The sequence below is a fragment of the Pongo pygmaeus genome, chromosome 6 (genome assembly GCF_028885625.2).
Source record: "Pongo pygmaeus isolate AG05252 chromosome 6, NHGRI_mPonPyg2-v2.0_pri, whole genome shotgun sequence".
NCBI lineage: Eukaryota > Metazoa > Chordata > Mammalia > Primates > Hominidae > Pongo > Pongo pygmaeus.
In genome coordinates, this window is record NC_072379.2 from 122,433,285 (window position 1) to 122,458,919 (window position 25,635).

Consider the following 25,635-nt stretch of genomic DNA (forward strand, 5'->3'; position numbering starts at 1 on the left):
TTCTACTATTCGAACGAAGTATTTTCATTCGAATGAAATATTTTTTATGTATTATTTTTTATGTATTATCTATTCAAATGAAAATGTTTAAATCTTATTGTTTAAAAAGCAACCTCTATCATGTTTGCATACAAAAAAGTCTCCCTTTTCACCTACATTTCATTCCCTACCATTTAAAGCTTAATACATTTAGAATGTAGTATAATTAGTAAGGCAGGGATCCAGTATTGCCTTCTACCAAATAGATCTGTTGAATTTTTAGGTTTGTTAAGAGGCAAAGACCAAGGGTGGAGAGGAAGGAGTGAGAGTGCCAGGTGAGGAAAGTCTAAAATCTCTCGACTTAATATGAGAATGGTCGCCACGGAAGGCTAAGAGTCTCTAGTGCCCGGTTTGGGTTATACACACATCTTCTATGCAATTACCGTGATAAGCACTCGGGGTGTGAGGTGAGGTGTACCTCCTAGCTTGATGCTGCTGCTTCAAGTCCCAAATCAGAGAGGGGAAGCCAAAAAAGGAACCGAGAAAGATGCGATGCTTCGCACGGTTTTTAAAGTAAAGGCGGAACATTCCTGACCGACCAGGCAGCCCCAGGCGCTCAGGCAGGAATCACTGCCCAGCACACAGAACCCAGAGTCCAGCGCGGCTGTCACCGGCTCTAGGCTGGATCTAAGCGTCGGACCAGGAGGCCGCAGTCAAAACCTGTCCTCCTACCTGTGTACGAAACCCAACTATTCTCGTCGAAGTGCTTTCCCAGGCTCCTAAGAAGCAGCTTCCATACTCGCCGCGTTCTCAGCTGTTGGTCGTATCCTAGCAACGGCCCTGGCACGCCCTCTTCCTGCCAGGGCACGGCAGGGGGGGAAGGGGAGGAGCCAGAGGAGGGCAGGGGGGCGGGGCCGGGAAGGAGGAGCGCGGCAGGGGAGGGGGAGGAGCCAAAGGCGGGGGGCGGGGGCGGGGGCGGGGGCGGGAAGGATGAGCGTGGCAGAAGAGAAGGGGAGGAGCCGGAGGCAGGAAGGCGGGGTCGTGAAGGAGGAGCGCGGCAGGAGAGAAGGGAGGAGCCAGAGGCGGAGGGGTGGTGTCGGTAAGGAGGAGCACAGCAGGAAATAAGGGAAGGAGCCAGACGCGGGCTGGGGTCCGGGGTCCGGAAGGAGGATCGCGGTAGGGAAGAAGAGGAGCCAGAGGAGGGGGATGCGGGGCTGCACAGGAGGAACGCGACAGGGAAAAGGGGGAGGAGCCACAGGCGAGGGGGCGGGGAGAAGAAACATGGCAGTAGAAAGGGGAGGAGCCAGAGGCAAAGAGACAGGAAGAGGGACGCGTCAGGGAGAAGGGGAGGAGCCAGAGGCGAGGGGGCGTGGAGGAGGGAAGCGGCAGGGGGAAGGGGCGGGGCCAGAGGCGAGGGGGCGGGGAGGAGGGACGCGGCGGGGAGAAGGGGAGGAGCCAGAGGCGGAGGCTGTTACCAACTGGCTACCTAGATCCAAGTGAATCAGGACAGTAACCTCTCTCCAAGATCTTTTACACTTGTGAAAGGGCACAGCTCTCTAAACCAAACACTGACAGCAGTTTAATCTTACAGATATAAAAAAAATCCGAGTCAGAGAAATCATCACGATGAAGTCAGAGGCGAGAAACTGTCAGGTGCCTACTTACTTTTGTTAAACTAACAACTTGGCTCTCAGCTTCCTGGCAGCCAAAGAGAAAAGGGAGATAGTAGCTATCAAATAATACTGCTTATAAGAGAAGAAGTTTTGTTAATCACTAAATTAGTTAATAAACTGAATTTTGTCTAACAATAAATTCTTTTTTTCTCTTTTTTTTTTTTTTTTTTTTTTTTTTTTTTAGTGTATACAGAGTCTTGCTCTGTCACCCAGGCTGAAGTATAGTGGTTCGATCTCGGCTCACTGCAACCTCCACCTCCTGGCTCCCGCGATTCTCCTGCCTCAGCCTCCTGAGTAGCTGAGATTACAGGCGCCCGCCACCACGCCCGGCTAATTTTGGTATTTTTAGTAGAGATGGGGTTTCACCATGTTGGCCAGGCTCATCTGGAACTCCTAGCCTCAAGCAATCCGCCTTCAAAAGTGTTGGGGATTACAGGAGTGAGCCACCGCGCCCGGCCTATCAATAAATAAGAAAACTTTTAAAGAAGCACAGGATAGTATTGGAGGTCAAGTATGTTCCTCTTGGAAATTTAGTAACAAACTACATGTTGCTATCTCATAATGGCAGCTAACATTTATGAAGTATTCATTGTCATGAGGCACCGTACATAGATTTCTAATTTAATCCTTACAACGATTTTATTAGGGAGAAACTGCTATTAGATCCATTTTGTAAATGAGAAAACTAAGGCACACAAAGTTTAATGAAGGAACCAGGATTAACCCTAAGCAATCTAACTCCAGGTCCCAGATTTTTTAACCACTATTACAGTACTGTTTAATTTGATTTGATATTTAAAAGGATTAATAAAATTAGTACAGGTCCATTCCCTTATTCATAAATGTTCATTGTCTCCATTTATTTCTTTATACTGTTCTGCTGAAATTGCACTCTCATCTCCCCAATAACTTTGTAATATTCAATACCATTTTCTTCAGTCATCCCATTTTAAAATATATTTTTACTAGAATAGTGAAATATATATTCAGATAAAATTGGCTTTGTTTTAATAATGATCAGTAAAAGTAAATTCATTTTAATCATTTCCACACATTCATGAAAAGTAAAGGGGAAAAATGGGCATAGAGGTAAACACTAGAATTAGGCTTTCTTGGATGGGTAGACCAGGTGTGGAGGTGTGCAGATAAGATTTTACAAACACTCATACACTCCCATCTCCAAAATCATAATTTATCTTACATTCTGCTACTAATAAACATTCCACTGGTTTTAAACATTCACTTTTCTGGGTCTCCTCTTTAAAATTTATCATTCACTGTTCTCAATGTTAGAGACAGTATGCAAACAGTAGGTTTAGGAATAGAGTCAGGAGATGGGGGAAGAAAAACTGGTAGGAGAGAATGTCTCACAGTGTTAAATGTGACTTGATAGCCACTATTTATATGTTTTTGTAGTTTGCTGTGAGGATGACTTTATACAATTTAATCTTAAATAGGAACCTAACTTAATAGTTAGGCTTCCTTGGGTAGTCTGTGGAGCGTGGAAAGGTTATTAGCATGTCAAAATCCTGTCCACGCACACATACATGCACATACACACAAATGTAGTTGGGTTACATAATAAATTTATATTCAAACTTAATGAAAACAACCAATAGGAAAAAGCTTCTCAATTCCAAAAGTGAAAGAGTAATTTTACAATACCATTTTCCTTTTTCCTTTTCATGATAAATCTATGCATTTTCTCAGGATTTATTCCACCAAACGACTTTGTATTTCTCATGAAACATCTACCTTTATTCATCTCAGCATTTATTTATGTAATAAACATTTCTTTTGATGTGCTTTTATTTTTACAAAGATGCCACCTAGTGGCTTGATAAAATCAAGCATTTCAAAGTATTTGCCGTTGTTACTCCAGGTTAAAATGAATAATGAATATTTTTAATATTAAAATAATTTAGAAAACTAAGGACCTGAAAATTTTTGTTTTGGAAATTATGTAGATTAAATTTGGATCATAATATCACTTTGTGAGCTTGTTAAGAGAATGGAAATATAGGTCTATAGTCCCTTTTCTGAAACCTTTTAGGACAGATGTGTTTGATATTCAGAATTTTTCAGATTTTTGAAAGGAAATATGGGCATATACTTTACATTATGTAACACATTCAGAGGGTCTGAGGAAGCAGTTTAGAATCAAATATATTGATACATCTGTGCCAAAATATATTCATATTCACATTGAAGTGGGATAAATAGCACAAATAGCCTCATGTAATTCAGGTGGGGTTTGTTGCCAAATGAGTTATGAAAAAACTTTGTTTTCAGAGATTTTTGAAATTAGGAATTTAGATAAGGGACTGTGGACCTGTTTTACTCTGGTGAAAAAGAATTCACCCTCCAGTTATAGAGAGATTAAAATGCCAATATTTTGTAAAAAAAAAAATAGTAATAGTTATCTTTAGAAAAGCTAATAGATTCACCTAAAAAAATTGAGGATCATGAGAAATACCAAAATAGAAATCTTTGCAATGCTTTTCATTTAATTATATACAGAAGCCAATCATAAATTACATTTAAGTGTACCACAAAAAATTAGCTGCTAACGTAAACCTAAAGACCAATTTGAAAATTATTAGTGATGCATGGCAAGTTCAATTCATAAATTTTGTGGCACAGTCAAAAAAAAATTTAACCTTGGTTGTTTCTTTTTTTTTTTTATTCCTATGTATAATTTACCATGTTCCAATTCCCCACCACCACTATAGTCATGGAAATATATGTTGATGGTGCCACGCTCAGCCTGGATTCCTTGTGTGTCTATGAGCACTTCTTACCAACCCTCCTTAAACATGCAGTATGAATAAAAAATACACTTATATCAAGACACTGGGATTTAAGGATAACCCATGCTAAGTCACTACATTACTCACTATTTTACTTCACTATCTAGAATACTGACTCATCTCTAGTCTCTCAAATGAATTCTTCCTGTCCCCATCAATCATTCAAACCCCTTATCACATTCCCACTGTGATTTCCTGTGAATTTCGTCTAAAATAAAACGTCGACCTCCTCTAAACCCAACTGGTAGCCTCTCATTTACTTTTCTCTAAAACAATTGGCATTACTATTGTTGTAGCATAGGCTACAATCTCACTGAACACTTAGTTTTTGTTTTTGTTTTTAGTAGAGACGTGGTTTCACCATATTGGCCAGGCTGGTCTCGAACTTTTGACCTCAAGTGATCCACCCACCTCAGCCTCCCAAAGTGGTGGGATTACAGGTGTGAGCCACCACGCCTCCCCACTGAACACTTAGTTTTAATGCTGCACTTAGCAAATCCAAAATACTCGTGATAAGTTCAGCAATTTGGTACTTAATCCTATACCCCACAACACACTTGCGTAGGGTGTTAACTTCTGTTTGTTTACATAATCATAGCGGATGGGAGGAAAAAGAAAAAGCTGCTATTAGCCTACATGTGGGAATTTTCCTATATATTGTCATCTCCCTTTTAAAAAAGATACATTCATAAACATTGTTATTGGCTTAATTAGCTTCACTCCTCTGACTGGGATTAGAAAATTGACAATAAAATATAGCTTTTCTTCCATCCCCCAATTCTGAGGGAAAAGGAGAGGGAGGGGAGAATGAGGGAGAGTGAAAGGATACAATAAAACCTGAGGCCTGATTGCACATGATGACTACTACTGCTGGCATCAATTCATTCTATTCCAATGACAGACTACTTGATCCTACTGGTGTGGGAAAGATGGCAACCTTGAGACCTGAGCCTTACTCCAGTAGGGTGCCCCCCTATATCTTGTTTGCCCAGGACAGTCATGGTGTACATCTGTTATCCTTATGTAATTATTTTCACTCAAAACCATTCCAAGTGGAATGATAAGTTATCCTATAGTTATCCTAAATATAAGCCATTTTCATCCCAAAGGAAAGAATGCCAAGAAATTGGAATCGTCTGCACTAAGTCCCAGTGTGGGAGAAAGGGGGCATCAACTTTGTTGCCATTTCTTCTTTCTTAGCAAAGCTCAGATTGATTAGCTTCTCTTTCTTTTCAAGTATCTGCTGTATGGTGATTAACTAGAATGAAACCCATGGGAGAACTGAAATAGGCCATTCTGAAAATTATTAAAATTAGTTTAGTAGCCACTCAAAACACTGAAGATCTTTGAATAAAAGAATCATTTGCAAAGTGATCAGGAGACTTAACCTGGATGTTTATAGGAAGCAACTGGGAAAAGACTGAAGGAATAAAAACGATCAGGTGTAAAGTTCTGTGAGCAATTGAGACAGAAGAAAGAACCAATGACCAAATTGCAATACCTTTTAGATACCTATCCCATTAACATAATCTGCCTATAACCAATATGCAGCTCTTTGCAGAAAATGAAATCGTTTACTACTTCTGCTCGTATTTGTTCTTTACAGATATTTTGACAGAAAAAGTAAAGACAGCAGGATCTAGTTTCATTTGGTACAGCCCATACAGTACAGGAAGAACTCACAACATCCCAAGCATATTCATAAATAATAATATAACAGGAGCATCAGTTCTAGAACCAGACTGCCTGGGTTCAAACTTTAGCTTCACATCTTACTAGCTATGTGACCTTGGATTTGTTATTAAATCATCTCTTGGTTTCAGTGTCCCCAAGGCCCCAAGTTGCATAATTGCAGGGGAAAACTACTCACGTAGGGTTCTGGTTTCTTATCTGGAAAATGAAGATAATTTGTAGTATCACTCTTAGGGTTGCAGTGCAGGTTTAATGAGTAAAATTAGTCAGGTACTTATGATAGTGCCTGACATTCATATTAAAGTCTCAACAAACATTAGCTATTATTGTTATAATATTATTTTTACAATGACTATTATTCTGCAACTAGCATTTCTAATGCAAACACCAGTAAGGTCCCCTTTTAGCAAAAAAGTTCAGTAACATTGTTGGTGAAACATAAAAGACGCCCAAGAATCATGGCAGATACAGGACTGAAAGTATGACAAAAACACAGCAAGCCATCTTTGTTTTTGTGTTATCCAAAGGACCTGAAAAATAATGGTTGGCTAGAAAATTACCTTGAAAGCACCCATGCAAACACACTTCAGGATCATGTTTTAATAAATATATATTCAAGAAATGTTTAGAACTGAAAATGTTGTTATAAATCATATTCTATTTCTTTTACAGCATTAGAAATAGGCCATTCTGAGAAACAGGCCAAACTTGCCTCAATGTAGTCATTGAGTTAACAATACTAGAACCATGAGAATGAGAAACCCTGGGCTTCTAACTCCCCCTCTAACACTTCCCCACCAGAAGGAGCCTTCTTGCACTCTAACCTCTAAAAATCCACCTTATTTAATATTTATTTAGTATTCATGTTACAGCTCTATGAGGGGAGAAATATAATGGAAAGAAGGAAAAATACCATTTTTTTTTCTCATTCTGAGCAAATGTGCGCACGCATGCATGCACACACACACGTATACACAAAACCCCACAAGAGTATAGTACTATCTATTAAGGATATAGTAGTACTTAAGTACTATCTATTAGATATAGTACTATCTATTAAGTATATCTATTAAGTATATCTAATAGATATAGTACTATCTATTAAGGATATAGTACTATCTATTAAGGAAAAAGATACCAAGTTAAATTTAACCAAGTATTTAGAAATGACAGGGAGCTAGGAAGAAAGGACGAAAACACATGTAATTTTATTTTTGTTTAACCTTAAGCTTGCCAACTTCTTTCCCTGAACAGCATTTGTAGTGTTTTGATACCCACCTACACTTATATTAGAAACATACTGCAAACTATTTAGTGATTCCACTTTTAATTTGTAGTCGTATGACTAAGATGTTTTGAATATAAGCCTATCCGTATGCCAGATATAAATTTCAGGAACTCTTAATGTCTCTTCTTTTACAGAAACTCTACCTCTATCCTGATGTAATTAGGTTGATTAAGAAAATTAAAGGCCACGGGCCAGAAAACTAACTTCCACAAATGCAACAAAAGGAAAATTTCTCCAATAACCTCTGTGCAATGGGAAATCTTTCTTTTAAGTACCAAGTCAATTTCTTTAACTGTACAATGTATTCTAATTTGCAGGTTTTCAAATATAATACAGTAACAACAAAATATAATAAAATTAAGACTATAAGAAAACAGAGTAAATGGTATAATTCAAATAATGACTAAAATAAAATGACACTATGGATTTTGTAATCAACCTATAATTATTTAAATTTTACTTTACATACATAAGATCACAGCTGAGGTTAACCATAATTTCAAATTTTATCACCAGCCACTTGTGCTATTTTATCACATTTGAAAATATTCACTCGTATTATTTACTTCAAACAGTAATCTATAAATTTGTTTAGACTCTAATAATTAAGGACCTTTTCTTCTTCAGGATAACTTAAAAAATTAAATGATGTATTGAACATACTACTAAAGAAACTTCACTTTTTGATTATGGTCTCTGCATTGAAGATCTGTAGGAATTTTTCTTTAATAATTTTCAAATCTTCCCATGGCCTCTGTTCACAGAAATATCATCTCTGAAATAACTTGTGTGAATACTTTATAAATCAAAAATGGATTCACATGACCACATTACCAGAATCACCAATTTTAACAGTCTCCAACATATTTTCTATATCACTTTTCTTGATTACAAAATGTCAGTAATAAGAACACGCTCTTAATATAACAGAATATTTAATTACATCAGTTTCCCATCAACACACCAAAGTCACTTAATAATTATATTGGCCATTTCCACTGATCGGCAGGAGGCTCTTCCACTAATGGCTCCCATAGTTTCCATTCCTTCATTTTTCTTGCCAGATTTAGTTCATGTTCAGCCTGTTAATACAAATTTTTTAAAAGATCATTGGATTTTTACTCTTCAACAGATATTTATCAGAACAACTGAAATTTAACTATTAGTTACTACTTTCATTTAATATCTCATAATCTATTCCACCATCAAATGTTGAATATTAAGTAATTAAATTACCTTAATTCTCACAGCTACATAATCAGGAGTAAGAAAGGATAACTTTTGTTGTCTTCTATTTGATTGAAATAGGCTATAGTGTTTAAAAGGTTAGCTGGTGAGGTTTTTTATCTTAACAATATTTCACAAGTTTTTTGAGAATCAGAAGTATGTCTTTTCATCTATGTCAGTGGCAAACTTTATTTTACCATGGCCCACAGTAAGAAAATATGTTTTATTTTGAGTTCCACAATACAAACATATAACTAAAACTTTTTACATCATTATCTTTACTGGCAGTGATATATTCTTTTTTCTATTGTGTTTTTTAAGCTAATCACTATCCAACTAACTGATTGCATGACCCACAGTCACTTGAGACCCAGAGTTTATAAAACAGTGATCTGTGGAATGCAGAACACAATACATGTATAATTAATATTTACTAACTGAATAAATTCCTTAATCAAATTATGTTTCATTTAATTTTTCCTTTCAAACACAACTTATATTTAACACACACATTTTAGGTAGCTTTTTATTTCATATTTTTTCTACAACAAACAATATTTATGACAACTCTGGCCAACTTATAAGATGAATACTATTAAACACCTGTCACGATGTTAGAAAAGAAATTCAAACACAGAATAAGTGCTCAGATTGTATTAAAGGTAATTATTATTACACAGTTAAAAGATAATACCCCATTTATGACAGCGGTCCCAAAAGTCAATCTATGTTTACAAGCAACTATAAAAAACAATGAGTTAAAGAGCAGATGAATGGAAATCAGGGGTAGAGGTATTACTAATGCCAAAAGGAGAAAATAATTTAAATACTGATAAAATATTTCCTAAGGTTGCCCTGGGTCTCATGAACATCCAATGCTTTCTCCATCTCCCCCAGGCATTATAGGGCATAAGGAGGGCACCTAGCCCTCATTCATCCTTGAGAATCAGCCCTATCTCAGGAACCTGGACCCAGCTGCACCTGGCCCGATGCCTATTTCCTCCTTCTTCTCTGGCTTCTGACACACCGTCATACCACCCATCTAGAAATGAGACTGTCTAATATGTTAGCCACTACCCATACATGGCTATTGGGGACTTGAAATGCAGCTAGTCCAAATTCAGATGTGCTGCAAAGTGTAAAATACATACCAGATTTTGATGACTTCATATAAAAAAGAACGTAAAATATCTCAATATTTTTATGATTATATTTAAATAATATACTACATATACTGAGTTAAAAAAATACTAAAATTAATTTACCCTTAATACTGACCATGAAAACGGGGAACTGCACAGCTGACTTAAAAATACTTAATATGCCTTAAAACTTAATTCCATGAAAAATTAATATATCAACTAAATAAAGTCATGATCTAAGTGAAATCAGGTGGTACAGAAAAGAGAAATAGGTATAGGACAACAGTATAAGGTTTGCGGCAAGTTCCCGTAACATTGTATCTAGTACCATAGCCAACCTGACAAATATAAAAGCCAGGTAAACAGGCCTTTGAATAACTGAAACAGTCTACATTCATAGAAAGCTGTCTGAATGCTATATTCCTCTTTTTCCAGAACCATCTAACAATTCTTTTGATTTGGTATATCATGTCTGTTGGTGATATACCTCCCTAATCTCCAATATTACCCAATATTTCCTTTTATCTGTCCTTCAATCAACAGTAAGAAAACATTAGAAAGGGTTACATTTGAAAAAAGATACAACAAAATAAAAATTAAATGAAACAATTGAATATTTATCAGACACTTATAAGACAAAGACATTCTAAACCTATAATATGAAGGTTGTAGGGGTGTGGAACAACAAAATTTCACCAAATAAAAAAAATTTGAGCTGGGCAGGGTGGCTCACACCTGTAATCCCAGCACTTTGGGAGGCCGAGGCAGGCAGATCACCTGAGGTCAGGAGTTCAAGACCAGCCTGACCAAAATGGAGAAACCCTGTCTCTACTAAAAATACAAAATCAGCTGGGTATGGTGGCGCATGCCTGTAATCCTAGCTATTTAGGAGGCTGAGGCAGGATAATTGCTTGTACCCGGGAGGCAGAGGTTGTGGTGAGCTGAGATCGTGCCACTGCGCTCCAGCCTGGGCAACAAGAGCAAAACTCCATCTCAAAAAAAAAAAAAAACAAAAAAAAACATTTCAAAACCTCTACATATGGGGGAAAAACCCCATTTGAGAGGCAAAAGCAGGCTAGAAAAAGTATGTGCAGACAATGTCACAAAAGTTTAAGGTTAATATCTTTTATTATAAAAAGACACTCATATGTATAAATAACAGACTAAATGACACAGTAAAAATATTAATGACATAATTTATAAAATATAAGAACATATTTTTAAAGTTTAACCTTACTAGCAATTGGAGAAAAAAGATGCAAATCTTAAAAAAAAAAAAAAAAAAAAAAAGAGGCATCATTATTTTCCCATAGATGCTTTAAAAAACCAGCTATGGAATACTCAAAATAGCATATTTCCAGCCTATTTACATCAGTAATCTATCTATTTCTATAACCTACCTATGACCAAAGGAAAAGAATTAAAATTCAGATTAAATAAAACTAAACTGTGGTGTTTGTTCTCTTGTATAAGCAGCAGGTATACTGAGAGGAGAAGAAAATTTCCCAATAGAATAATTTAAGATTTAAATATTCTAAATGTAATTAATAATGTTAATAATTTTTCTAATCTCAGTCTCTTCATAATCATGCTTACATTTTACTACTCAATATTATTTGTCAGGGTTAGTATTTGGGAAATAACGTAGAATTAAGCTCTCAAATATACTATGCAATTGTTTTTTAACTTGCTCAAATGCTCAAGAACCAAAAATAAAAATAAAAGTACATTTTAATTTTATAATTCAAAATGTCTGTATTTTTCCCTACTAAAAATATGCCACACTCTTAAAACAAGATACAACTATTAAAACAACAGTAATATTGTGCTACCAATTTAAACTAAGGTTAGGCCAAGGAGAACATGCTAATTAAATTAAAAGAGTGTCAAACTCCAGGCTTCTAACAGAAGTCTCACAAATTCATGCTATAATCAACAATAAATACTATAATCAACATACACATGAGAAGCACCACATTTTCTATATGTGATTAGTCTTACATATTTGACGAGTTGATATAAACAAGGAAATTTAGTTTTCCTTTCATTCTAGAACATCAGTTGTGTGTCTCTATGAAACCAAACACCTAAATAGTCAACTTTTTCTTTACCTGAAGAATCACCTCTTCTAATTGACCGCCTTGAAGTTGGTCTTCTAATTTTTTAACATCTGGTTCCTATAATTTCAGGGAGAAAAAAAATTAAAGAAACATACTAACTGAATGTTTCAATATCCTATATTTTAAAATTCCTATATAAAAACACTTAAAAATACAACTTTTCTTTCATCATACTCTTTTTACTAAATATTTGGTGAAAATTCATTTCACCTCTGCTATTTCATTGCTTTTCTGTCTTAATATTGAAAAATGCTAAATGTTTATTGACATGCTGATCAAGGGACAGAAATACAATGTCAAATTCAGTCTTTCTAAAACAGATTTTTAAATTGACTTTGCTTTCTTAGTATTTCCCGTATTTCCTCTGAGAGCATTAGAATTAAAAATAAATGCTACTCTATGACCCAGAAATTACACTTCTAGGCATAATGCCAAACAGAAATGCATAATATATTTTTTAAAAAACATGTTTGAGAATATTCACAGCAGCACAAATTATAGCCCCAAACTAGAAATAACCCAAATGATCATCTGTAATAGAATGGATCAATTAATTATAATATTTGGATATAATACTTCACAGCAATGAAAATGAATAAACTGTATGCAATAATATAGGTGGTTTTCTTAACCACAGTATTAAGCACAAGCCAGAGTACAGTATGTATAAGACAGTACATACTAATGATTTCATTTACATAAAATTCAAAAACAGGCAAAAAGAAGTGCAAATAGAGATTAACTTTACAAGTAGTAAACTGAAGGGGAAGAGGCAAGGGTTTTGTTGTTCTGGAAAAGTCCTTTTTTTCTACACATTTGTAATGTATATAATTATTTAATAAAAGTTTTTAAAAACAAAATGTTAATAAATATAGTACCTAGAACATTCAATGACATTTAGTTATTTTCTAGTAAACTGAGCTTTTTGAGCCAGAAATCATGCTCTGTAAATATACCCATATATGTAAATAAGGCTTTGTATTTTCAGGGTGTTTTTCTGGCCAATAAATGGAATAAAGAGGGAGAAAATAATACATTTTGTTTTTCAACACAAGACGTGATATGTTACTGCCTCAGGGTATCTGCTGCATAGCCCAGGGTATCTGCATCACTTGTTCCTTCACCACCTTTCAAATCTTTGCTCAAATAACACCTTCTTATTGATAACTACTGATAATTTGCATTATGATAGGCTGAAAAATACCACAAAAGATATACATGTATTAATTTCTAGAAACTGTGAATGTTACTTTATACAGCAAAGACTTCACATATATGATCAAGTTAAGGATGCTGACATGGAGAGATTTTCCTGAATTATCCATATAGTCCCTAACTGCAATTATAAGTGTCCTTATAAGAGAGAGGCAGGGGGATATTACACACAGAAAAGGAAAAGGTAATGTAACCACAAAGGCAGAAATTGCAGTGATGAGACCACAAGCCAATAAATGCCAAAAGCCACCAGAAGCTGAAAGAGGCAAGAACAGATTCTACCCCATATCCTCCAAAGGAAGCAGAGCCCTGACAACACCACCTTGATTTGGGTCCCTGATGTTGATTTCCAACTTCTGGCCTCCAGACATCTAATAAAATAAACTTACATTGTTTTAAGCCACCAAGTTTGTGGGAATATTACAGCAGCCATAGGAAATTAATACATAGTGTAACATCCCCTATCCCCACCATGGCACACATTTTCCTTGTTTTATTTTCCTTCACTGCACTTACTATTTTCTAACACACTATGTACTTCTTTACTCAGTTTTTACTTTTTTTTTCTTTTGGTCTCCCATCACTAACATGTAATCTCCAAGAAGGAAAGGATTTTCATCTGTTTTGTGCCAACTAGGCACAAGCTTCCATGCCTAGAACCATACATGGCATTCAATAAATGTTTCTTGGTTAAAGAAGTGAATACATAAAAAACAGCTGAAAGGGGGAGAAAAGGGGAAAAAGTAATGAGCATGTTTAAGACAGATTATTTAACAGGGAATTAACTCATATGAGAGACCAAAAATCAAAAACAAAACAGGGAAGCTGGTCACTGTTACAAGAGACTCAGGAGAGTGAAGGTAAAGAAGGCAAGGAATGTTCAACAACACTTTCAATTCAGAAAAAGCCTGTGTTAGGTGAACAATTCAAAATTTGTCTTACTGATAGTGAATAATGTGATTTTTAGTCACCAATGGCATAATGCCATTAAACTTGATAAGGTACCATGTACTGAATGTTCACTATATACTTGGGACCATGTTAAGCTTTTACATGCGTTACCTCATTCAGTTCTAACAAAAAATGTTCAAGGTGGGTATTATTATACCCACGTTATAGATGATGAAATTGAGACAGAGAAAACTAGCAACATGCCAAGTCACTCCACAAATAAGTATTAGAACTAAGATGAAAATCTTGGACAGGGACACAAACAACGCTTTCCACCAAAATATTACTATCTCCCTAGTAATAATCTGAGAAAAAAGTTACTTTTATTTCCACCTTAGGCTAGTAAATAGATATTTTATAATCATGGCAATATTCACTGAAGATTTTGTGTGTGGCTGTATGCAGGGTTAAACATCTGTGATAATTTTACCAAAAACAGGAATCAGAGATACAACTGTTAAGTGTTTGGGGTTATATCTAGCCTTTGGGATAAAGAAACATTTCTAAGGAACCTTATGTTCCAGGTACCATGCTAGAGTCTAAGGATACAAAGTTGAATCCAGTATCATTAACAAGTAGCTTATGGCTGGTGGAGACATAATACAGCATGAAGGTACAATGGAAAGGAGGTAACGAAGTTGTCAACCTCTACTTAAGAAAGTAAGAAAAGGTTTCACAGAAGAAGTGATGATTTATGAAGAAAAAGTAAGAACTACCAAACAAGGTAAAGGCATTCCAGGAAATGAGAAAATACAAATGAACACAAAAATACAAATGCAAGGAATCCACAGAACTGCCAGCAGTTTGGTACTGCTTAAGTATAGAGTATAAAACAGGAAGCAACAGGATCAGATTGAGAAAATAACCAAGAGCCAGAACTTAGAAGGCCTTCTATACCATGTTTTTATTCTGTTAGGCCAGTGGTTCCCAAACATGGCCATACATCAAAATCATGCAGATAAAGGTAGCTAAGTAAGCTTCATACAACCAGCTCAACATAAATCCTCAAACACAGCCTTTGAGAAACACTGAACAGAAAACCACAGTAAGATTTTAAGCAAGACAGTACAGTTGGCCCTCAGGATCTGCATCTGTGGATTCAACTAAGAATGGATTCAACCAACCACAGATGGAAAATATTCAAAAAAACACAATAAAAATAACAATACAGCAATTTTTAAAATACAGTATAACTACTTACACAGCATTACACTGTAGTATTATAAGTAACCTAGAGATGATTTAAAGTATACAAGAGGATGTGCATAGGTTACATGCAAATACGATGCCATTTTATATAAGGGACTTGAGCATCCTTGTATTTTGGCATCCATGGGAATCCTGGAACCAATCCCTCATGGATACCAAGGGACAACTGTACCATCACAAGATTTACATATTGAAAAAAAAATCAGTCTATTATTGGCTGTATGGTGGAGCATGTAATGAAGTATAATGGAAGTACAAACAGGTCAATTAGTTATAAGGCAGTTTAAATAGCAGAGAAAAGGATTTTGGAACCAGTAAGTAAAGAAGTATGAGAGTAAACTCTTCTTTGGTTGAAACTGGCTATGGAAGAAAACAAAAATAGGGCAATAAGTAAAGGAAAATATACGCATACAGTTTTTTTTATTTTTAAGGTAGGAACAAGCTAAAAACATTTGAGGCTATTTGAAAGATGATGATAAAATAGGTGAGGCACCGGGTGCAGATAGCTCATGCCTGTGATCCCAGCACTTTGGAAGGCTAAGGCAGGAAGGTTACTTGAAGCCAGGAGCTTGAGATCAGCTAGGGCAACACAGTGAAACTCTGCCTCTACAAAAAATTTTAAAAATTAGCTGGGCATGATAGTGAGTGCCTGTGGTCCCAGCTACTTGGGTGACTGAGGTAGGAGGATTGCTTGACACTGGCAGGCCAAGGCTGCAGTGAGCTGTGATCGTGCCACTGCACTCTAGACTGTGTAACAGAGTGAGACCCATCATATAATACAATACAAAATACAATATAATACAAACTGCATTGTTTTGTTGCATACCTAACGAAAGATAGGAATTCTCTTTGAACTATATAGTCTGGTAATCTAATAAGAAGAAATATATGTGACTAGGATCACTTATGCATGTATATAAATTACCTTCAGAGTTTCTAAGCACTATTTTAGATAATTACATAAAGTCCATTTAATGATTGCTAGTGTGAAAATTTAACAATAGTGCAATATCGTTTGCTATGAATCAGCAGTCTAGACTTTTATTAACTGCTACTTAATAACAGTCTAGTCTTTTTGACAGGTTTCTTTGAAAAAAAATGCCTTTTTTTGTTTTGCTTTTATTGTTCTCTAAGATTAGAAAAAGGAGATCGAGATTGATATATCCAAGATAAAAAGCAAAAGATCAATAAAGGACTAAATAGGGAACAGAGGTAAAAGGAACAGCTACAATGTTAATTCAAGGAAGGATCTGATCCTAGTCTCAAACTCCAGTACGTAACAGAGGCCTGCATATAGAAAACACTCAATAAACAAGAGTTTGTTGAATAAAAGGGAGGAATGATGGGAAAAGAGCACTCAAGGAAGAAGACTAGAAGAAAAGTATATTGAATATATAAAAAATAAGGAACTAAACTTTTTTGGTTAAATGTTACACTGGATACCACAAATCCAAGAAAACAAAACTGACTTAGCTACTTACCGCTTTAACCATAGCCAGCTTCTCATTTGTAATCTGTTCTGTATACTTTCTATATGCTGCATTTTTAGGGATTTCCTCAAGAACATCAAGAATCCTTGTGTACAATATTCTTAGCCTCTGAAAAGACAAACCATACAAATTTCCATAGGTTAAAATATTACCAAAGACTTAATGGAACACTTGTCTCAAAGACAAAACAAACAAAACTCACATGTTTTTTTTTTTTTTTAATTTAACTCTTCTTTGCTTTGACTTCATGTCTGTGCCCTATCTACACCCTTTACAACTTAGGAAAAACCTGTATATAAACGTGGGAACATTCTGTATTTTCTGTGTATAACAAGTTCTAGATAAGTCAAAGGTATGATAACAAGTAGAAACAAAACTAACTTACTGCTAAGGACCTTTTGGGAAATCGAATCATTTACCAAATCAGTATTTTTCTTTCTTTCTTTCTTTCTTTCTTTTGAGACGAAGTTTCACTCGTTGCCCAGGCTGGAGTACAATGGCATGATCTTGGCTCATTGCAACCTCCACCTCCCAGGTTCAAGCGATTCTCCTGCCTCTGCCTCCACAGTAGCTAGGATTACAGGTGGCTGCCACCACGCCTGCTAATTTTTGGTAGAGACGGGGTTTTGCCATGTTGGCCAGGCTGGTCAGAAACAAAACAACTTATTGCTAATGACCTTTTTGGAAATCAAGTCATTTACTAAATCAGTATTTTTCTTTCTTTCTTTCCTTTTTTTTTTTTTTTTTTGAAACGGAGTTTTGCTCTTATAGCCCCGGCTGGAGTACAATGGCGTGATCTTGGCTCACTACAACCTCCACCTCCTGGGTTCAAGTGATTCTCCTGCCTCAGCCTCCCAAGTAGCTGGGATTACACGTACCCGCCACCACATCTGGCTACTTTTTCTATTTTTAGTAGAGACAGGGTTTTGCCATGTTGGCCAGGATGGTCTCAAACTCCTGACTTCAGGTGATCCGCCCACCTCGGCCTCCCAAAGTGCTGTGATTACAGGCATGAGCCCACCCAGCCTGAATCAGTATTTTTCAAAGTGAGGTCCCAAGCACTGCAAATTTTTTTTTTTAATTTTTCTTATTTGAATTTCTGTAGAAATAAACACATATAAGCATTATATCTGTATGATCAAATTTAACTAAATACAGTCATAATACCTCAGTGTTCTTGCTTCTGATTATGAATGAGTTACGACATAAAGTCTGCATAAAAGGCTCAACCGAAAAAGTAGCAAGAGAATTGAGTCAATGCATAGCATGTACTGAAGCACACTGAACTTAAATTTCAGTATAGAAATCACTTAGTAAGAAGTTGATTCTCTCCAATTTAAATATATAATGCATATATTAGTTTTTAATATAGCATTTTAATTAAGTTTTAATCTGATCTAAAATTCAGGTTTTAAATTTTCATCTTTCCTGACAAAAATATATCAGTGTCTAGAGAAATACAGATGAAAACAGGGGATTATTAATATAGAATAAAAGAAAAAATGTTATCAATAGGGTGGACATTTAGTTTATCATCCAAACTTGGACACTTATAACAGTGAAAAGACACCTGTTAATCATTACGCCAAAACACAGGTATGAAACAGAACAGTTGAAACAAACAAGACATGATCACTCCAGGAGTAAGTGTCAATAATTACAAGTATACAAATCCTTCTCCTAAAGAGCAACCTTTTTTTTCAATTAAAAAAAAAAAATGTGTGCAGTCCTCACTATTCACAATAGCAAAGACTCAGAACCAACCCAAATGCCCAGTGATAGACTGGATAAAGAAAATATGACACATATACAACATGGAATACTATGCAGCCATAAAAAAGGATGAGCTCATATCCTTTGCAGGGAAATGGATGAAGCCGGAAACCATCATTCTCAGCAAACTAACACAAGAACAGAAAACCAAACATCACATGTTCTCACTCATAAGTGAGAGTTGAACAATGAGAACACATGGACACAGGGAGGGGAACATCACACACCGGGGCCTGTCACTGGGTGGGGGGCCAGGGGAGGGATAGCATTAGGAGAAATACCTAATGTAGATGATGGGTTGATGGGTGCAGCAAACCACCATGGCACATGTATACCTATGTAACAAACCTGCACGTTCTGCACATGTACCCCAGAACTTAAAGTGTAACAAAAAAAAAAAAAAAAAAAAAATGTGTGCAGTCCTGATAAGGGAACAGGGTAAAGCAAAAATAAAAAGCAGATAAGCTAGAAGTCCACCTTTCTTCATGGTCCAGGACACATAGTCCTCCTGCACAAATAATTCACAATCTTCCTGTGCCCAGCTATCATCAGACCCTCGCCTGATAGCTCACTGCAACCTAGGTGTTATCAGTACTGCACAAAGCTCTCTTCAGCCCACAGCACAAGCACCATCCTTTAAGATCCCCAGCAAGCCTTTGCTACTTGCATTCGGCTCCTCTTTTGCTGACTTGCCAATAGCTTTCTTGCAATGTATTTTCATACTTTTTCTAATAAATCTGCCTTTCTTTACCTCAAATGTCTTGGTAAATTATTTTTACCACCACGCAACACCAGCCCCAGACAGTCACTACCCATGACAAAATATACTCAGTACTCCCATGTACAATACCACACTGTTTGCGTATAAAGATACACTGGACATGGATCACACTCCAATATGTTTAAGGTACTGTAGAGTGTACTTATCTGTTCTCATGCTGCTAGTAGAGACGTACCCGAGACTGGGTGATTTATAAAGGAAAAGAAGTTTAATGAACTCACAGTTCCACATGGCTGGAGAGGCCTCACAATCATGGCAGAAGGTGAAAGAGGGGCAAAGGCTTGTCTCACATGGCAGGAAGCAAGAGAGCATGTGCAGGGGACCTGCCCTTTATAAAACCATCAGATCTCAGGAGACTTCTTCACTATCACAAGAACAGCATGGGAAAAACCCACCCCATGATTCAATTACCTCCCACCAGGTTCCTCTCCCACGACACATGGGGATTATGGGAGCTACAATTTAAGATGAGATTTGGATGGGGACAGAGCTAAACCATATCACAGGGTAAGATACAGAAGAGGAAAAATAATAAAAATGATAAAAAGAAAAAATAAGTGTGTGTTTGGCAGGGATGGAGAAATACATAGAGCAAAGAGATATTATAATACTTAGCAACGGTTAAGGGTGTGCTAACCGGAACATAACTGCTTGAGTTTACACTGGCTCCACTCCTCAGGTGCACTGGACAAGTTATTTCCATCTCTGTGCCTTCATCCCTCATCTGTAAGATGGGAATAATACTGCCTCATAGGGTATACACAACTTAGAACAGTACCTGGTACACATTAAGTTTCACTAAGTATTAGCATTATTTTTCTATAGCAGAAGAATTCACTTCAGCTGAGACCAGAGAAGCATTCATATTTCAAAAAGGTGGCATCTAAGACAGACCCAGAGGAATGGTAGATCATAGAAACTTAAAGATATTGGAAAAGGCAATTACATACAGAATACATAGAACTGAATGGCAGAAAATACAGCAAACATAAGGAAGTGGTATATAGTTCTATTTTCTTGAACTGTGCTGTCTAAAACAGTAGATGCTAGCTAAATATGGCTACTGAGCACTTGATATGTGGCTAGTCCAAACTGAGATGTGTTATAAGTATAAATACATACCAGAGTTGGAAAATTTAGTATGAAAAAAAACCACTATAAAATATCATTAATTTTTTTATTATATACTGAAATGGCAATATTTTATATGTGTTAGGGTAAATAAAATAATTAAATTTTACCTTTTTCTTCATTAAAAAATTAGTCCTAGAAAATTTTAAATTACATACAAATATGGCTTACATTTAGGGCTCGCATTATATTTTTAATGGACAGCACTTGGTTAGAATACAGTAGCTCGCCTTTACCCATCCGTGGTTTCATTTTCCAAGGTTTCAGTTACTAATAGTCAACCTCAGTCAGAAAATATTAAATGAAAAATTCCAGAAATAAACAATTTATAAGTTTTAAACTATGTGCCATTCAAAGTAGTGTGGTGAAATCTCACACGATCCCACTCTGTCCTTTCTTCATCCCAAGAGGGTGGTACAGTACAGTAAGATATTTTGAGACAGAGACCACATTCACATAACTTTTATTACAGTATATTATTATAATTGTTCTATTTTATTAGTTGTTATCTCTTTTTTTTTTTTCTTTTTTGAGACAGGGTCTCACTCCATCACCCAGGCTAGAGTGCAATGGCATCATCACAGCTCACTGCAGCCTCAACCTCTGGGGCTCAAGCAATCCTCCTGCCTCTGCCTCCCGAGTAGCTGGGACTAGGTGCACACCACCACACCTGACTAATTTCCACATTTTTTGTAGAGATGGGGTTTTGCCATGTTGCCCAGGCTGGTATTAAACTCCTGGGCTAAAGCAATCCACCCGCCTCAGCCTCCCAAAGTGCTGGGATTACAGGCGTGAGCCAGCACGTCCAGCCTGCTTATCTCTCATTGTGCCTAATTCATAAATTAAACTTTATTATAGGTATGTATGAAAAAAACATAGCATATATACAGTTTGGTACTATATGTGGTTTTCAGACATCCACTGGGGATTTTGGAATGTACTGCCGTACAGGACACATAAGGAAATGCATAGGAGATAAAGTTGGAGAAAATGTCACATTATAAGTGGTTCTGCATTCCAAGTTAAAGCATTCGGGCTTTATTCTGTGGACAATTAAAAGATTTAGGAAAATCATATGATTAGATTAGGAAAATTAGCTTCATTGTAGTGAGTTAAAAGGACTGAAGGAGTAACAAGGCAGAAAGGCCAATAAGGAGGTTGTTGCAATTCTCTACTAGAACAAGAACCTGAACTATGGTAGTAACAATAGAAATAGTAAACAGAAGTCAGACTGGAGAGCTGTTATAGAAAAGGATCAGCAAAAAAAATAAAAATAAAAATCATCATTGGAATGAATATGAGAGTACAAGTATAAGAGAAATACCAACTATGATGTCCAAATTCCCAGCCTAGGGAGTAGAAAGATCTGAAACTATCAAGAAAAATACAGCCCACAGAGGAAGAAATATATTTAGAAGGGATAAACCATGAGTTCAGTTCTTTACATCAATGACAATAAAGTTATTATGAAATCATAGTAAGTGCAAGACACTCATTCAACTAACACTATTTACTGCGCACATACTATGTGACAGAGTTCTAGCAGCGAAACAATTAAAAATCCCTGCCTTCATGAAACCTACATTCTAATAGAGACAACAAAATAAATCAGTAGAATAGTGAACCAGAGGGTCACAATAAGAAATTTGTCTTTATTTAGAGTGAAATGGAAAGCCATTAGTTTTAAGGAAAGGAGAGATCTGACCTACCTCATATTTTAACAGACTAACTCCAGTAGCCTGGCTGGAAAAAAAGACCAAATGGAGGCTGTGACAAGCATTGAGAGGCAGTTAAGAAGTGAATGCAATTATCCACATCAGTGATGATGGTGACTGAGGAAGAGGGTCGTAGCAGAGGAGGTAGTGAGATGTTGTCAAAATCAAGATATATTTTGAAGGTGGAACCTAGAGGATTTACTGAAATAACAAATGTGGAGTGTAAGGGAAAGGAAGGAATCAAAGATGATTTCAAGTTTCTGACCTGAGTCAAAATAATTGAGCTGCCATTAATTGAGATGAGCAAGCCTGAGAGAAGAGCAGGTTTTAGGCAGAAGATCAGGAACCCCATTTTGGACATGTTAAGTTTGGGTTGCCTGTCTGACACATACAAGTGGAGATGCCCACTAAGCAATTAAATATTCAGGACTTTCATAACGGAAGAGGTCAGTGCTTTACATGGAAATCTGTTGTCAGTGTATAGGTGGTATTTAAAACCGTTCTCTATTTGGATTTGCTCTCTCTTGGTGACAGAGTACAGATCCAAAAGAAAAGGTCCAAGAACTAAATCCTGAGTAACTCAAATTTTAAAAGTGGGCATAAGAGAAATAACCAGAAAAAGAGAAAGCCAAAGAGTAGGGGGAAAATATCAGGAGACTGAGGGAGTCCTGAAGCCCAGTAAAGAAAGTGCATGATGGAAAAAGTGTCAAATGTGTCAAAAAAAAAAACGCTGCTATTGGGTCAATGAAGGTGAGAAACATAAGCTGACCATTGGATTTCGCAGCATGGAGATAACTGGTGAACTTGAAAAACGCAAGGGTGACTGAGTGCATTCAAGGGTGAGTAAGAAAGAAATTGGAGAAAATAGAGATAACTCTTTTGAGTTATCTGTAAAGTGAAGCAAAGAAATGGTGCGATTATAAAAGGGACAAGAAGGATAAAAAAAAAAATTTTGTGGGTTTTTTTTGATGAAAACATTCGTGAATACAGATGGAAAAGACCTAATAGAAGGAAAAGGGGGCAGTACCTTTAGTAAGCCTAAATATATGTAATCCAACGCACCTAAGCAGAAACGGTAAGGCAGGGAGAAAAGATGGAAAATGGAGATATAAATTTGAGATGGCGCTGACAGAAGCAAGTACAAGTGAAGCCACGAAAATGTCAAGGAAAAAGTCAACAAGAAAACTGGCTTAATAAAGAGGTCATGGCAAAAATTAAAAATGTGACATCGGATCAACGAAGTAGGTGGACAGCGCCCGTGTCTCAAGAGCTCACGCGGGTTGTAATTAAAGGCTTGAAACATCTGTATCCCGTTAACCCTGCAATAAGCAAAGTGCAGGAATTTAGTCTTCCTTGGGAATTCAGGAATGAAGAAAGAACAAAGGTACATACCTCGTGAGGAGTATTGCAGACAGCCAATCCCACAAGGCCAGTGGTCTGTTCAAAAACAAAACACGATTCATGCTGTTTACTACGGTTTCCATACTTCCAGCACGCTAAGGAAATACAAAACCACAAATCCCCCGGCCAAAACTGGTCTAAAGCCAGCTACTGGTCTCTCAGTCCCGCTTGTTTGGAGCTTTTTTCTTGACTCTCCGAGCGGAATCACTAACCTGCCCTACCGGGTAAGGCATGCCGAACGAGTCCCCGAAAAGCACCGCCGAGCCCGCGACAGTAGGGGTCAACACCCGCGGGAAGTAGGGCTATCGGACTGAGTCTACCCCCACAGTCTAAATTCCAACAATGACCTCCATTCGTCTCACCTTCTTCAGCACACCCGCCATGACAGCGCCGACGAGTGGATGGCGCACAGCCCTTTGGGAACAATTCTCAGACCTGCTCAATCGACCACCGAGGTCGCCACTCTGTCACCCTGGAAACAGCTTAGCTCCACCCTCTCAGGATCCCCAAAGGAGCAAAGACTCTGCCCCGCCCATCTTAAAAGAGAAAAATTGACGCATGCGCGATGGGCATACAAGCCTAAAGCTAAGCCAGAAGACGACTGGGGAAAGAAAGGGTTTCTCAGGTGTCTGTTCCTGTTCCTGCCACTGCTGACGGCTTGCCCAAAGATTGAGGGAAACATTCCCAACTACCAAAAAACTCCAGTCGCTGTAGGAGCCTGCACTGTGCTTAACCGTTGATGCATTCCTCAACCTTCCTTTCTCAGTTTAGTAAAATGAAGGTGATAATGGAGCTTGAGCATCCTCTGAATTGATCTCTCAACAGCAAGTTAGTTCTTCGCAGAAGGATATCAGTATTCTCTGTGTCTAACGAACGAAAGCCCTATGGAGTGTGAGGTCATTTTCCATCGCTCTTTTCGATTTCACTGGCTGAAGTACATCATCTTTTTTCTCTTTTTTCCAGATGAAATGATATCAGACCATACCACTTTTTCCTACCTCCACAAATACTGTCCACTCACTATGTGTCAGTTACTGGGACATAATTTCTAAAATGGGATTTCACATCCTGGAATTAAAAGAATAATGAAGAAGGCATGTATTAATAAATAATTTGGTAACTGTTCTAAAAGAAGTTGGTGCAAAGTGTGATGGTACCAGGGAAAAGGAAATAACTAAAAAGCGTGGGTGACTTTCTAAAAAGTCAGTAGGAGAAAAGAACAAATTGAGAAAACACAAGTACAAAGGAAAAGAGGTTAAAAATGCATCTATAAATTCCAGGTGATTTTATGTGATTGGAGAGTTGGGTTTGATTGTTAAGGTAAACTGGTTAAGATCATGAAAGGTGTTGTTTGCCATTATACAAAATTTGAATTTTACTTTGTAAGGAACAGGAACAATGAGAAGACTTTTAAGCTTCTAAGTGACACCATCAAATTTGTGTTTCAGATATACGAACAACTTAGGCAACAGTTGAAGAGAATGAGTGGGAAGAGATGAGGCCTTTCATTAGAGGCATGAGACTAGAAAAAAAGAAAGCTAAACCAAAAGCAAACAGAAGAAAGGAAATATTAAAGATTAGAAAAGAAGGAGACAGAATATCAATAAAGAAAATCAATGAAACCAGGAATTGGTTCTCTAAAAAGATCAACAAAATTGGCAAACCTTTAGTGAAACTAAGAAAAAAAAGAAAGAAGATTTAACACAAGCAAGAATAAAAGAACTATCACTAATAGCCTTGCTGAAATAAACAGGAATAAGAAGGAATACTATGAACAACTATGCTTAAAAAAGATAAAGTAGATAAAATGGCCAGATTCCTAGAAAAACACAAACTACCTAAATCAACTCAAGAAGATATAAAAAAAAATCTGACTAGATCTAACATAATTAAAGAAATTGAATTAGCAAGAAAAAAAAAAACCTATCCAGAAGGAAAAGCACAGGTCCTGATGGCTTCGTTGGTAAATTCCACTGAACAATTAAAGAATAACCCTTAAGAAACTATTCCTAAATATAGAAGAGGAGGAAACAATTAA

At 36.8% G+C, this 25,635-nt stretch overlaps 2 protein-coding genes and 1 long non-coding RNA gene across 10 annotated transcripts in view; 1 reads left to right on the plus strand and 2 right to left on the minus strand.

The window, feature by feature from the left end:
• The window catches only part of IQUB (IQ motif and ubiquitin domain containing), a 73,192-nt gene extending 71,937 nt beyond the window's left edge, over positions 1 to 1,255 (minus strand). Inside the window, exon 1 of one of the 4 annotated variants that reach the window (XM_054496712.2) lies at positions 712 to 1,255. The gene's annotated coding sequence lies outside the window, so the exon portion shown is untranslated. The remainder of the gene's footprint in view (positions 1 to 711) is intronic. The other 3 variants (XM_054496711.2, XM_054496713.1, XM_054496710.2) reach the window with 3 other exon arrangements.
• LOC134739890 (uncharacterized) lies at positions 1,023 to 8,232 on the plus strand. Of its 2 annotated transcripts, none has more exons than XR_010126983.1 (2): positions 1,023 to 1,078; positions 1,837 to 8,232. It is a non-coding gene; the product is annotated as an uncharacterized LOC134739890 (long non-coding RNA). The 2 variants fall into 2 exon arrangements; XR_010126982.1 differs by lacking the exon at positions 1,023 to 1,078 and adding an exon at positions 1,529 to 1,632.
• NDUFA5 (NADH:ubiquinone oxidoreductase subunit A5) lies at positions 6,740 to 24,184 on the minus strand. Of its 4 annotated transcripts, none has more exons than XM_054496727.2 (6): positions 23,960 to 24,062; positions 23,589 to 23,633; positions 19,988 to 20,074; positions 16,788 to 16,904; positions 11,923 to 11,988; positions 7,339 to 8,524 (listed from the first exon to the last, which is right to left on the minus strand). In XM_054496727.2, exons 1-6 carry the CDS (start codon positions 23,978 to 23,980, stop codon positions 8,423 to 8,425), a joined length of 438 nt encoding a protein of 145 aa, XP_054352702.1. In that variant the 5' UTR covers positions 23,981 to 24,062; the 3' UTR covers positions 7,339 to 8,422. The 4 variants fall into 4 exon arrangements, with proteins under 4 accessions (XP_054352705.1, XP_054352706.1, XP_054352702.1 ...); XM_054496728.2 differs by lacking the exon at positions 23,960 to 24,062 and adding an exon at positions 23,810 to 23,909; XM_054496730.2 differs by lacking the exon at positions 19,988 to 20,074 and having other exon boundaries at positions 6,740 to 8,524; positions 23,960 to 24,184.
• Positions 24,185 to 25,635: the final 1,451 nt, after the last annotated feature.

Excerpts from the sequence above, each read along its gene's own strand:
- NDUFA5 (XM_054496727.2), bottom strand. The coding sequence starts at position 23,980 with ATGGCGGGTGTGCTGAAGAAG. Across the intron at positions 11,989-16,787 it reads AGCTGGCTATGGTTAAAGCG|GAACCAGATGTTAAAAAATT; the intron begins GTAAGTAGCTAA and ends CTGAAATTATAG. Across the intron at positions 8,525-11,922 it reads TAGAAGAGGTGATTCTTCAG|GCTGAACATGAACTAAATCT; the intron begins GTAAAGAAAAAG and ends TTGTATTAACAG.